Raw genomic sequence first — 14,778 nt, 5'->3', positions numbered from 1 at the left:
TGCTCTTCAGCATATGGAATCTTCCCAGACCAGGGATTGAACCTGCCTCCTCTGCATTGGCAGGCAGATTCTTTACCACCGAGTCATCAGGGAAGCCTTATAATTCTTATTAAGAATGCTTTTTTAAGATCTCCTGGAGAAGGAAATTGCAACCCACTCCAGTATTTTTGCCTGGGAAATCCGATGTACAAAAGAGCCTGGCGGGCCATAGTCCATGGGGTCGCAAAGAGTCGGACATGACTCAGCAACTAAAAAGCAACAGCAGTTCTCTTTTACTTTTTAAAAATCTCCAAGTTCTACTTGGCTAAAAGTGAAATGTAAAAGCTAAAAACTCAGTGTATATGGGAACACAGGACTGTTCGATAAGCAGTGGGGACCCATGTCACTGGTGATAATCTTATTTTCAGTGACATGCAGCTGTCCCCTGATGATCCCACTTTCCAGCTCCCTCAGGAGCAAAGGTTACTTCACATCTATCCTCCACATTCCTCCATGCCCGGAAGTGGATGAGCTGCTCTCACTGCTTCCCATTGCTGATGTTAAATCATTTCTCCACTCTCCCTTCTCAAAACTTCAGTTTCTGGAGTTTTGAAAACTCTTTCGTTTTTGAAGACTTTTGCTCCCACCTGGCTCTTACTTGCTTAATATATGTGCATTTCATTATATGTAAATTATGCCTCAATAGAGCTAATTTAAAAATTCAAAAACGGAGAAAAATCAGTGTCCTAGGCTTCCAGGGCCTATCCAATCATTGATCAAGATGACAGCACCAAGGGACACAGAGGGGGACAGAAGCAGTTCCAGGTGAAGTTCAGTATTGATGTTGAATTCAGGTGAAGAGCAGCAGGAAGATACAAGTAAGGAGAAGCAACCAGATTTCAAGTCAGAGAGGTAGAGATTTAATGAGTGTTGCTAACTTTTCTACACACACACACACGTGAGAAAAAATAATGGAAGAATATATGTATCCAGGGCAAATATAGCAGATTTTGTGAAAGGATATTTGAGGCAACAGAGCCTAAATCAAAGCTTTGGTCTTCATCAGCTCAGTCACCACACTTGCCTTATATTATCCATGTAAAAAAGAAATAATTCCAGTCCCATTTAAGCATGAATAATATTCAAAAAGCAACCATAAAATCTCTAAGAATAGATGATGAAAAAGATATATGAATAAAGGAAATCACAGAGTTTCTCCATGTTTTTTCATAATTAGTCTCCACTAATTATGACAAACCTCCACAAAAGGACAAGGAAGAAATAGAAAGTTCGAAAGATGAAATTACATGAAGACAGGAGGGAGTGAAAAATAAACTGCAGAATTCAGTAAAGAAAGGAAAGAGCAATGCAGAAACATCACCAAGAAAGAAAATCCAGTTTTTAATCAGAGAAAAATAGGATCACGTGACTGAAATCCAGGGAGAGACAACATAGGTTGGCTAGAGAAAGTAAAATTAAATAAAATAGAAAATAACAAGGTTTTTTTTTTTATTGAAAATGACTTCAAAAGAGACCCAAAACACACATATTTATTACTCTTGAAAAGAAAACTCATCAAATGAAAATTGTCACATGGTAAAAAAATCTGCCTGCCAGTGCAGATTAGGGCTGGATCCCTGGGTGGGAAAGATGCCCTGAAGGGGTATTCTTGCCTGGAAAATACTATGAAGAGAGGAGCCTGGTGGGCTACAGTACATGGGGTTGCAAGCAGTCAGACATGACTCAACAACTGGGCACAGAGACACGTGCACAGACTTCTCCACAGCAACACTCTAGGCAGACAGAGTACAGCACCATAACCAAAATTGTGAACAAAAGATGTTCTTCAACTGTAAAGAAACCACACATTTTCAAATAGGCTTTAGGGATTACAGTATCCCTGAGTTTGTTCATGAAATGATTGGCCAGTGAAATCCAGCAAAGAAAGAATGAAATAAAGAAACTTTTTAAAAAAGCAAATGGAGGTGAGCTTAAAATTAAGTGTAAATCAATTTTAGTACTGAACTAGGCTACATACATGTGGATATTATTTAGACAGCAGAGAATAAAACTAAAATAATAATGCTACCTTGAGTTTAATGAGTGAAAGTATCCTTGAAACTCAGTATAACCTACAAAGCCTTATGGATAAAATTAACAAACTCTCTGAGTCACTTCAGCTGAGACACTATTGAATGCTGTTCCATGTCATCCATGCTTCTACCCAATGGAGAACAAAATGAATTACTTTCTGTATGTCTACCAGATCATAGGTCCCCAAAGCCTTATGGCTATACAGCTCTCTGGGTCCTACTCAGCTCAGTCTCACAGTCAGAGCTAATTGGACGTGAAGGCATAATGATCCCCACTCGACCAATCAGATCCACTCACCTGTGGACTGGAGTTAGGACACAGATATTGCCGCTGAGAGTACCAAATGCCAGAATTACCACTCTGGTCCAACAGAATTCTAGTCAGTAGAGAGAAACAAATGAAAAAGATACACAGAGATGGGAGATCAACTTAATTGAAATGAAGAAGATGGCTTTTAGATTCATAGTTTTTCCTTCCTAAAGTCTAATATACATCCTGCCTTTGGCCTCATGAGATACCTGTGAATGTTGATAATAACGTGAGCTCTTTCACTTGAGCTTCTTTGAATGGGATTCACTCATCTGTAGCCAAATTTAAAAGCAACAGAAATTAGTACAAGAAGTGAAGTTGTAAATAAATTCATATGAGGAAAAAAAAAGCAAAACTGGATGAATTTAAATGGAGTACATGTTGAAGGGTAATAAGGATTCCTCTAACAAGGAGTAGGAAACCAGCAATTTCTGTTTGGCAATAACAAAAGAGGTCAGCTAACATCTGCTATCCCTGACAATTCAGAACATAGTTCCACAAAAAGTGAGGCTTTAACGGGTGTCATAGTCAATTTAAAGGTATCAGAGTATGCAGATTACAACCTGTGAAACAGACAGCTACAAAGGCAGAATTGAGGGGAAAATTCCCTGTCTAGAGGCCGAAAGGAAAGAAGGACCTGGACCTAAGATTGCTGTGTTCCAGATTAAGAAATGATGTGCCTTGCCAAAATGTAGCATCCAAATTATTTGCATGATCACATATTACAATTTAGGTGTTCTGATGTTCTGATTGGGAAAAAAGTATCATAATATTTAGAATGATAACACGTGCAATTAGCTAGAAAGTTAGAAAGGTATTATTCTCCATAGGCCCTTTCAAAGAATTCCCTTACTGTGTGCCATCCTCAAGCTTCAACATAACAAATATGCAAATAATTCAAAAGCTAAACTGGATTTCATGGCTTGGGAAAGATATAAATACATGAATAGTTTAAAGAAATCTGTCCTGTTGGCCATTATTTTTCTACTAGACCTTAACACTAAGGTCATTAAGCAGATAAATATAGAGTTACAGAATCCCAGGAAGAGATGTTGATAAGAATCATAAACCCGGCCCCGAGAGTTCAGCCAAGCTCACAGAGCGCTATGATGCAACAAGTTTTCTGACTGGATTCACTGCAAGCAGAGCTCCTCCAAACCAAACAACAGCCACAGGGATTTCACTGAAGTCTACAAGAATGTTATTTAACTTCAGAAAATAAGAGAAAAAAGAGAAAAGAAAAAATAAACCAAAAAACCTCTCTGATCACTAGGACGCAAATGGTTCAAGGCAAGATAGTAAACTCAGCACCAAGATTTCTTTTAGACACAGTTGCAAAGGATGCTGGAACAGTCAGCCTTGATTCTTACAGCCTACAGGCTCCATTCAGAATAGTTCTGAAGGGTATCTGCACCAGAGGACAGAGCCCAAGGTACCTAGAATTGTTAACTATGGAAGACACTCTGCTGCAAAGGAAATGAGTCACCAGCCCATGAAATTAACTGGTGTACCTTCTCCCTCAGATTATCACTTGTCTTCTCTTGGGTCCCAGTGGAATTCCAGAGGAGGAACATTTAATATCACAATGTGGTGAGAAACAACATGAAGTCACATTAAATAAGCCATACTATTCATTAAATTCTATTTGACAATGTTAAAATTTTACATTTTTGTCAGGGTAAACACTGAAAGAGAGAAACACTGTGTGTGCCATCTTGCGGTTGTTGATAAAGTTGTTGCTGTGTTAGTCACTCAGTGGTGTCTGACTCTTGATGACCCCATGGAGTGTGTAGCCTGCTAGGCTCCTCTGTCCATGGAATTCTCCAGGCAAGAATACTGGAGTGGGCTGCCATTCCCTTCTCCAGGGGATCTTCCTGGCCCAGGGACTGAACCCAAGTCTCCTGCATTGCAGGCAAGTTCTTTATTGTCACCAGAGAATCCATCTTGTGGAGGGAAAAATAAATCCACCTCAAAGGCTGGCCTTCCATGAATCATTTTAGTCATGTTGCCCAAACTCAGCCTCTGTTCACCAGCACTAAATAGAAACATGGAGACAGTTTTGGGTGAAGTACAGAAGAGTAGCTTTTATTGCTTTGCCAGGCAAAGGGGGCTGATGCCCTCAAGACTATGTGACCCACTCTGGAGCCAGTAGTGAGGAACAGGGCATGATCAACTCATGGACATTCTTCTGACCAAGTGGAGGTAGTCAGGAGTTAGCATCATCAGCCTCTGGTTCCTACCAACCTGGGGTCTAAGTGCTTCTGGGCAGCAGACAGTTAACTTCTTCCATCTGGTGGGGGTTTCAGTTTCTGCAAAACAGCTCAAAGGACATGGCTCAGAATAGTATCTATAGTCCTTGAGAAAGAACTAAAAGTCCTTGACTTCGTTTAAAGGCTCAAGTATTATTATTTTGTCTTGCTTGATTGTTTTCCTTTCTTTCTGCCTTTCCTCAGTTGCCTGATTAAATGCATCCTTTGACTAAAGTTCTACAGACAAAAGGCAGGCAGAGGACATGGGCAGAGGTCTATTCTTGGAAGGCCTCGTAGGGTCCTGCTTGGTTACAGTCTCACGGCAGCTTTGACCTTCTCATGGCAGCCATTGGCCACAGGAGGTTCCAAACACAAAGGCCAGAGGCAACAAAGGCACAGAGTAATGAGATGAGTGGCACAGTCAGAACTGGTGCCTCACAGAGAGCAAGGCTGCTCCCAGGGTATGAGTGATGGAGAACAACTTTTTGCACAAAGAAATAAAAACTCCTAGGTAAGGCAGTGATAAAAACTCAAACTCAAATGAACCCTGAACAAAGACACAGGCGAAGACTAGAAATGATATGCAAATTGTACTCACAGCATCACATCCTGAGGCAGACTGACACTGGACTAAACCACTGCAGAAGGACAGAATGGGTCACAGGAGATGGTCAGTGGATCCTAGAAAAAGAAACATGAAAATTACCTGTGAATAAACCACTCCTTTGTCCACACTCCCTGACAATTTTCACTAGTTCCATTATGAGAGAAAACAATGGAAGTGTCTGAAAGCACCCACTGCTGAGAATCCCTAAGTAAAAAATAAAATTAAATAAGTTTATAGTCCAGTACTATATGTAGTTCTTGTTGCATAGACCAGAAGATATTCTTTTAGTTGCAATTTTATAAAATGCTGACTTTAACCACCTTTCCAGGTATTCATCAACATTCTGATCCTTATAGGAGACAAAACAGATGAGCAAATAAATTTGGTTTCTAGCAAGACATATTGTCTGGATAGGTAATAAGTCACTTGAAAACATAAAACTTCCATTAAAAATGTATCTCTGTTTAGATGAATATGCCCAATAATATTGACTTTTCTAGCCAACCCAACAAAACAAAGATAAGATATCGGCTGTATTGAGATATAAATACTGGAAAAGAAGAGGCAATGCTGTTATTGGTAGAAAATGCTGCTGGAAAAACTGACTAATGAAACACTTCAGGGGTACAACCTTATCATATGGGAAAAAAACTTATCTTTGATGCAGTCATTCTAGCTCAAGAAATTTATTTAAAGTAGATAAACAGGGAAGTGAGCAGATTTGTGTGAAACATGTTTATCATAACTATATTTCTCTGGTTAAGAAAAAAATAGAAACACTCTTTATGGTCAAACTGCTGAATTAGTCAAATAATACTTATAAAATGAGATGAGAGATAGCATAATATATCATCAGTTTTGTGGGCTTAATTCATCTGCATACAAATCAGCCGGGGAAAGTAGTTGGCCATGGGCGTCGAGCACCCCTCATATATCCTTGCTTAGTGCTTGCAGTTACACGTCTAACCTCCTCTGCTCTGATACTGTTTGGGAAATTTGACACGTGGGCAATAAAGTAGGTAAATGGTACCACAGCATGAAACCATGAGACTGAGGGGCTTGTTTATTGCCTGCAACAAAAGGTACTGAGCCCTTCACCCAAGAATCCTGGGATAAGGTTCACATGACTGTGTGAAGAGTTACCATCCATTGAGTCCCTCCCTGAGACTTAGGGTCAGGAAAACTGGCATTATCATGCTAATTCTCCTGCTGTTTGCTGTGCCGTGAGTAATGAATTGTCTGGTTCAGACACATTGAGAACCATAGTCTATTTGCAGCACCTCTTACAAGGGTTGAGATTTTTCCTTAACCAGCTCCTTGCTTCTTCATTTGTCACTTCTATGTCACTTCCCTTGTTTGTATTCTGCTTTATGTTCCTTAAACTTAGGGTAATCATAGTGCATATCTTCTAGGTATATCTGAAGGTTAAGAGACATAATATGTTAGGCACTTAGAACAGTGTCTGACACATCAAAACGTCCAAAATGTATTTAGCAATCGTTATCATTACTATCAACATCATCTCCATTGTCATCTTTGTGTGTGTGTTAGTTGCTCAGTCGTTTCCTACACTTTGCGACCCATGGACCATAGCCTGCCAGGCTCCTCAGTCCATGGGATCCTCCAGGCAATAATACTGGAGTTGGCTGCCATTTCCTTCTCCAAGGGATCTTCCCAGCCCAGGGATCGAACCCAGGTGTCCTGCATTGCAGGCAGACTCTTTATTGTCTGAGCCACCAAGAAAGCATCATCATCTTTAGAATGATACAATATAATTATACTTGGTAAATATCAGAAGATATGCTATACTTGCTAAATAAAACAGCAAGTTATAAAACTTTGAGCATAAATGGGGAAAATGTAAACAACTGTTGAATCTTAGTAAAGAGTATGCTGAAGCTGTTTGCACTAATCTAGCAAATTGTATATAAGTTTAAAATTAAATCAACACTTACCTAAAATCCAGTGAGTACAATAAATATTAATATGAATTTATCTATATGTAATGCATGTGTATATATGTGTGTGTACAAACACAGACATTCTATGCACATTTATAAACACATATGGAAAAATAAATATAAGGTTTCATTGCCTCCCTGATGTGATTTGGTACAACTTTCTTTTTTCTCATTATCTCAGTATTTTCCATATTTCTAAATAGACATAAATCATGCTTAAAAAAGTAAAAAGTATTACCAAAAAAACTTAAAAACTCTTTTTCAGGGAAGTTTTGCATTAATAATGCCTTCAAAGTACACAACTCAGACCCTTTATGTCTTTTTGTTTAAATGAAGAAATGTAAATGAGGTATTCAAACAATGTTCATGATTTGAGTAAGTCAGGAAATTAGGCATCCAGAAACTCAGAAAGTTAATGACTGAATAAACACATTACTATACATGAAGTTTGGGTTTCAACTCAATTTGGATTCCTAAAAGTTTGCAACACCCCCAGCTTTAAATAACCATGGTAGTGAAGGAGATGGTGCCTTGTGAATCAGCTTCCAGACTTTATTTGATCAGATGAAGGTATGGTCAAGTTACTGGGGATAATTCTAATTATGAATTAGCACACTGATCAGAGGAAAAGATCTGGCGCTTACTGGGAAGATCAGAATATGTGAAATTTCAGTACTGCCTGCTCCAAACAAAGGAGAATAAGAGAATCATCAGGAGTGAAGGAAAAAGAATAAAGCCTGAGTTGGCAGAATCTCAACAAGCAAATTTAGGTTCCAAAGGACTTTTTGTTGCCTGGTTCAGTTTCCTGACCCGCAACACAGATCTCAAAGGGTTCCCTACAGAGAGGAGAATAATCTCTTTCATGAAAACTTTGCTGAAAGTTTGTTTTCTTCAAATGAGAAGCCAATAAGGATGACTGTCATTCTCCCAAGTAATACAGACAGTACCAATACTCACAGGTTTCTGCAGAAAAATTCATTTGCTTCAATAAACAATGAAAGCTCTAGAGCATATGAATATATTTGACATTTTTAACCTTTGGACTTTTTCCATACTCATCTATTCTTCTCTTGGATATAACAACTGGATAAATGTTTAACAGAACTTCAGAAAGTGAACTTGTTCCTAGATAAGAAATGTATTAATTATAAAAGTAATTCTGATAAACAAGAAAAAGCTTTCCACCTAGAGGGACAGACAGAAAAAGTAAACATTAACTTTGATTCAGAATGTCCCAAAGAGAATGCAGAATTGAGTCATAGCAAGAGAGATCTATCATTACAGGTGCTTTTGGTACAAATAATGAAGTATCAAGAGAAAAAAGCCTGCACCAAGAAGCAAAATTCCTGATCTCTCATAACTATAAATGGCCAAGTAGCTAGTTCCAAGGTTGGCTACTTGTGTAACTCAGTGTAGAGAGGACTCTACATAGACTTCTGCTTTACTTCTGGGCTCATATTAATTGCCACTTTTCCAAGCATCATATTGTCTGTCAGTGTCCATAGGCTGAAAGAATCAACTCATTGTTTTGGGTTCCTTTACTAGAGGTCCCCAATATACATTCCATTACATCTCAGTGACCAAGGTTTCAAATCACTTTCACACCTAATCCAATCACTGAAAACGGGGAAGAAATTACTGTGATGGGCTTAGATATTCAACCCTCAGGTACCCAATAGTGAGAAAAATGGAGATTTTGATGGTAAAGAAGGATAGCTGTGGGAGAAACACAGCAGAGGTCCAGATAGCGTTTAAGACAAAGGCCAAATTCTTTACCATAATATATGATGTCAGGCCAGCTTTTAAGCCCTTCGATTCCATTCCTCTGCTAACCATACACTCTTTCTCTGCAGCTTTATCAGCTGTTTCCTGAACAAACACACTCATCTCATATTCGAAAATTTGCTCCCATCCCTATATGGAATGTCTCCTCACTTTCTTCCAATTATAATTACTTTTCTCTTCCAAAGCTTAGTTCAAAAGCAACCTCATCTTATCTCCCATAGCAGAATGCATGCAGCCTTTCTCCAGCCATCTGCAGTTTGGAATGTATTTGGTACCTAGCCTTTCTACTTTATATCAGTCTTATGTCTCTGACCCCACTAGAATAAAAACTTCTTCAAAACAGAAATGGTGTTGCCTTCATCTTTTACTTGTAACTCTGGTGCTTTTAGTATAAAACGGATTTAATAAACACCTGTAGAATTCATCCAAAATGTCATCCTATTTAGAAACACAATTAAATTCCAAACAAGGATCCTGACCCTAATTCTCAGTTTCTATTAAGAATAGAAGATATGGGTCACCTTGAAACTAATTTCAGAGTAAATTCAAACTAGATTATTAAGATTTAATTGCATCATTTTGTTATCTATTTTAAGAGACATACATTTACATTTTTAAAACATCTAGTGGATTTACAATATTAATATACTTCATGTTCATCTTTGGGATATTTCTGTTAAGAAGCATAGCAAGTGATCTTAAACAACTCATCAGATCCTCCTATGACTCTGCCCTTTTCCACTTATCAATTCTTATTAAGTTTTTGTCTTCTTTGTATTTATTCTAACAATCTCTACCCTCATTAATAATACAATTTTCAGGATTCCACTGGTGGTCCAGAGGTTAAGACTTCACCTTCCAATGTAGTGGGTGTGGGTTTGATCCCTAGTCAGACAGCTAAGATCTCACACCTCAGGGCCAAAAAACCAAAAAGTAAAACAGAAGCAAGGCTGTAACAAATTCAATAAAGACTTTAAAAATGGTCCACATCAAAAGTCTTTTTAAAAAATCCAACTTTCAAAATAAGGATCAATTAAATCAAACATTGCAAACTCAAAGTGATAATATAGAACACATATTTACATTTCTCCAATCAAATGAGACTTTATTTCTTAGGCTACAAAATCACTGCAGATGGTGACTATAGCCATGAAATTAAAAGACGCTTGCTTCTTGGAAGAAGAGTTGTGAAAAACCTGGACAGCATATTAAAAAGCAGAGACATTACTTTGCCAACAAAGGTCTTTATAGTCAAAGCTATGGTTTTTCCACTAGTCATGTATGGATATGAGAGTTGGACTATAAAGAAAGCTGAGCGCTGAAGAATTGATGCTTTTGAACTTTGGTGTTGGAGAAGACTCTTGAGAGTCCCTTGGACTGCAAGGAGATCAAATAAGTCAATCCTAAAGGAAATCTGTCCTGAATATTCATTGGAAGGACTGATGCTGAAGCTGAAACTCCAATACTTTGGCCACTTGATGCAAAGAACTGACTCATTTTAAAAGACCCTGATACTGGGGAAGATTGAAGGCAGAAGGAGAAGGGGACGACAGAGGATGAGATGGTTGGATGACATCACTGACTCAATGAACATGAGTTTGAGCAAGCTCCAGCAGTTGATGATGAAGAGGGAAGCCTGGTGTGTTGCAGTCCATGGGTTCACAAAGTGTCAGACATGACTGAGTGACTGAACTGAACTGAACGGAACTGAACTGAATCAAATGAGAAACTTATCTTAAAAGATCTCTGTAAAGGAGACACCATAATCACTTAGGTATGATATGTTTAACATTTCCTAATCAGGTAACTTTTTTTTGGTCTGTCTAAATCTTTTTATGTTACATCTGGAACCTTCTTTCAAACTTATTCTGTTTGTAATAGAGATAATACTAGACTCTGCATCAAAATTAGGGCTTTCCCTGTGGCTCTGTGGTAAAGAATCCACCTGTGATGCAGAAGACGTATGAGGCCCTGGATTCAATCACTGGGTCAGGAAGATCCCCTGGAGGAGGGCATGGCAATCCACTCCAGTATTCTTGACTGGAGAATCCCACGGACAAGGAGCCTGGCGGGCTACAGTCCATAGGTTCGCAAAGAGTCAGACACAACTGAAGTGACTGAGCATGTAAACACACATCTATACTAACTGTGCTTAAGGTTGGCTTGGCTTTTGTCTTGTTTTAATCACCCACCATCTAAATATTCTGACTTGCTTGTGGAATTCTCAAATTTAGGAATCTTAACAGGAAGATGAGTATATCTATATTTCCCCATAGAAGCAAAAAAAAAAAAAGTCAGATCCTCTTAACAATAAATCATTTCCAGATAGGGTATAGGCTTGTAACAAAGGCTGGAACTCTGATTCAGCCATTAGTGATAGGAGAGTTTCCATTCCTGCATAGCAAAATGGTAGTGGGGCCACGGCTGTAAACATTGTCCACGGGAGGCCAGGTAAGGTCTGGAGTCCAGTGATAAGTATCAGCAGTAGGGTCCTGTGTCATAAGACTGGCTCTGGTGGCAAGGTCTGTTTATTCCTGCGTGTTTCCCAAGCCTGTTTCTCCAGTGTTCTCAGAAATTCTGTAAACTTACCAGTTCAGTTCAGTTCACTCAATCATGTCTGACTCTTTGTGACCCCATGAATTACAGCACGCCAGGCTTCCCTAACATCATCAGCTCCCGGAGTTTGCTCAAACTCATGTGCATCACATAGGTGATGCCATCCAACCATCTCATCCTCTGTCATCCCCTTCTTCTCATGCATTCAATCTTTCCCAGCATCAGGGTCTTTTCCAATGAATCAGTTCTTTGCACCAGGTGGCCAAAGTATTGGAGTTTCAGCTTCAGCATCAGTCCTTCCAATGAATATTTGGTACTGATTTCCATTAGGCTTGACTGGTTTGATCTCCTTGCAGTCCAAGGGACTCTCAAGAGTCTTCACCAACACCACAGTTCAAAAGTATCAATACGTTGGTGCTCAACTTTCTTTATGGTCCAACTCTCACATCCATACATGACTACCGGGAAAATCATAGCTTTGACTAGACAGATCTTTGTTGGCAAAGTAATGTCTCTGCTTTTTAATATGATGCCTATGTTGGTCATAGCTTTTCTTCCAAGGAGCAAGTGTCTTTTAATTTCATGGCTGCAATCACCATCTGCAGGGATTTTGGAGCCCAAAATAATAAAGCCTGTTACTGTTTCCATTGTTTCCCCATTTATTTGCTGTGAAGTGATGGGACTGGATGCCATGATCTTAGTTTTTTGAATGTTGAGTTTTAAGCCAACTTTTCTACTCTCCTCTTTCACTTTCATCAAGAGGCTCTTTAGTTCTTCTTTGTTTTCTGCCATAGGGGTGGTGTCATCTGCATATCTGAGATTACTAATATTTCTCCCGGCAATCTTGATTCCAGCTCGTGCTTCATCCAGCCTGGAATTTTGCATGATATACTCTGCATATAAGTTAAATAAACAGAGTGACAATATACAGCCTTGACATATGTACTCCTTTCTCAATTTGGAACCAGTCTGTTGTTTCATGTCCAGTTCTAACTGTTGCTTCCTAACCTGCATACACATTTCACAAGAGGCAGGTCAGGTGGTCTGGTATTCCCATCTCTTGAAGAATTTTCCACAGTTTGTTGTGATCCACAGTCAAAGGCTTTGGCATAGTCAATAAAGTAGAAGTAAATGTTTTTCTAGAACTCTTACTTTTTCAATGATCCAGCGGATGTTGGCAATTTGATCTCTGCTTCCTCTGCTTTTTCTGAATCCAGCTTGAACATCTGGAAGTTCCCAATTCATGTACTATTGAAGCCTGACTTGGAGAATTTTGAGGATTACTTTGCTAGCATGTGAGATGAGTGCAATTGTGTGGTAGTTTGAGCATTCTTTGGCGTTGCCTTTTTCTGGGATTGGAATGAAAGCTGAACTTTTCTAGTCTTGTGGCCACTGCTGAGTTTTCCAAATTTGCTGGCATATTGTGTGCAGCACTTTCACAGCATCATCTTTTAGGACTTGAAATAGCTCATCTAGAATTCTATCGCTTCCACTAACTTTGTTCATAGTGATGCTTCCTAAGGTCCACTTGACTTCACAATCCAGGATGTCTGGCTTTAGGTGAGTGATCACACCCTCGTGGTTATCTGGGTCATTAAGATCTTTTTTGTATAGACTTCCAAACCTTCTTCAAATTTCTCTTATGGGTCAGTCTCTGTTACTGAGGATAAATACCATAGCCAGTATTTTACATAACACTGCAAAAGTCAATGCTAATATATGTATGGTCCCTAGTCTCAAATTATCTTTCAATCATTATTTTATTTGTACATGGAAATTCAAATAGTTGATGTTTTTATTTTTCATTTTGTTCTTTTATTTCTGAGTTATGAGTATAGAGGGAAAAGTTTTTAGGATGAACTTTTGTAACTTTTTCTGCATCCCTTGAAAGCTTGAAATTCAGAAGTGGATACAGAAGAGTCATGTGAAGTTCTGTGAATGATAGTTATTTGGTATAATTATCCTGACCTTCAAACTTTCCATAAGAACCAAGCAGGTAAATATATTTTCCATGTGTGATGTGAAAGGCCAACCAATTTTCTCCAGAACAGGTTTTCAACAAGGATGGCATTGCATTTCCTGAACAATAAAAAAATCTCACAAATGGGAAAGACACATTATTTTGTTCCAAATATTCTACGTATATCTTTGCATGCAGAAGTTTATGCTTTTGTACCACATGAGCAATGTGAAATCTTTACTTTTTTACCTTCTGCCTGAAGCAACCTCAAAGAACAACAAATACTCCAGAAAATTAGTCCATTTTGAATTCAGCAGAACCCTGAAACTTCAAAAGAACCCAGCTGTTGCTCTCAGAATAAGAACCTTTCTGAAAAGATTAGAACTAAGAATTTTGATAGATCACAATTGTACACAAATAAACAATACATTTCATTGGTCCTATGAAAATTATATCAGAAAACAAACTCATAAATTCTAACTATAAAAAGACAGAATTGTTCACTTGTGCTACTGAAACAGGAGGGAAGGGGACAGAGCACAACCTTTAAAAAATGACATAGCCTGAAGACACAACATAAACTTATTAGAACAAAATAGGTCCAAGATGGCAGAGGAATTGTCTTCCACTAGACCTTGAGCCCCTGTGTACACTCATTGTAACACATCCGCAAGTTAAGAGACACACCCACCAGTGCCAAGACAGTTCCAAGGCTGACCATGAAGGTCAAAATGTGGGTGGAAGTCCAATTCCTGGAAATCCCCACCCCTTCCCCCAAACAGCTGGATTACTCCTCCCATGCATTGGCCTATGAAATTACGCACACCTATAAATACTGGCAACCCCATACTTTGGTGCTGTTCCCACCTTTTGAGACAGCCCATACTCTGTCTGTGGAGGGTGTTTCTCTCTAAATAAATCCACTTCTTACCTATCACTTACTGTCACTGAATTCTTTCTTTGATGAGACATCAAGAACCTGAGACCAAGTGAGATCTCAGTTAAAAGACTGTGGGTTCAGTCCCAAGCTGAGATGCATGATTTTATCACCTCTCATGTCCAGGTGGCTGTCTCTTAACATTTACACTGTTGCCACTCCTCTGGTTTCCCCAGCATGCCCTACCCTACCCCAACTCATCCAGCTCCCCTTCGTCGTCTGCTCTATGGCTTGAGAGACCAATTTCACATGGCATCTTCTGAGCTCTCTTGCTGACCAGCTTTATGCAGGTCAGTAGAACTGGTGAGCAAATCAGAGGGCCAGAGGGGAGAGAGCTGTGG

The 14,778-nt window shown here is 39.0% G+C and overlaps 1 protein-coding gene across 2 annotated transcripts in view; it reads right to left on the bottom strand.

Annotated features, from left to right (window-relative positions):
* The window catches only part of LOC145521682 (uncharacterized), a 253,574-nt gene extending 239,722 nt beyond the window's left edge, over positions 1-13,852 (bottom strand). For both annotated transcript variants that reach the window (XM_081530497.1, XM_081530496.1), the window contains exons 1-2: positions 13,750-13,852; positions 5,230-5,312 (exon numbers count right to left, since the gene is read on the bottom strand). Coding sequence is in view for 1 of the 2 variants with exons in the window: in XM_081530496.1 (XP_081386622.1) it covers positions 5,230-5,234 (5 nt within the window). In the remaining variant the exon portion in view is untranslated. The remainder of the gene's footprint in view (positions 1-5,229; positions 5,313-13,749) is intronic.
* Positions 13,853-14,778: the final 926 nt, after the last annotated feature.

Source organism: Giraffa tippelskirchi, chromosome 9 (assembly GCF_054371585.1).
Source record: "Giraffa tippelskirchi isolate mGirTip1 chromosome 9, T2T-mGirTip1v1.2.pri, whole genome shotgun sequence".
Lineage (NCBI taxonomy): Eukaryota > Metazoa > Chordata > Mammalia > Artiodactyla > Giraffidae > Giraffa > Giraffa tippelskirchi.
Note: the sequence above shows the minus strand (reverse complement) of the source record. Positions and strands in the feature narration are given on the sequence as shown.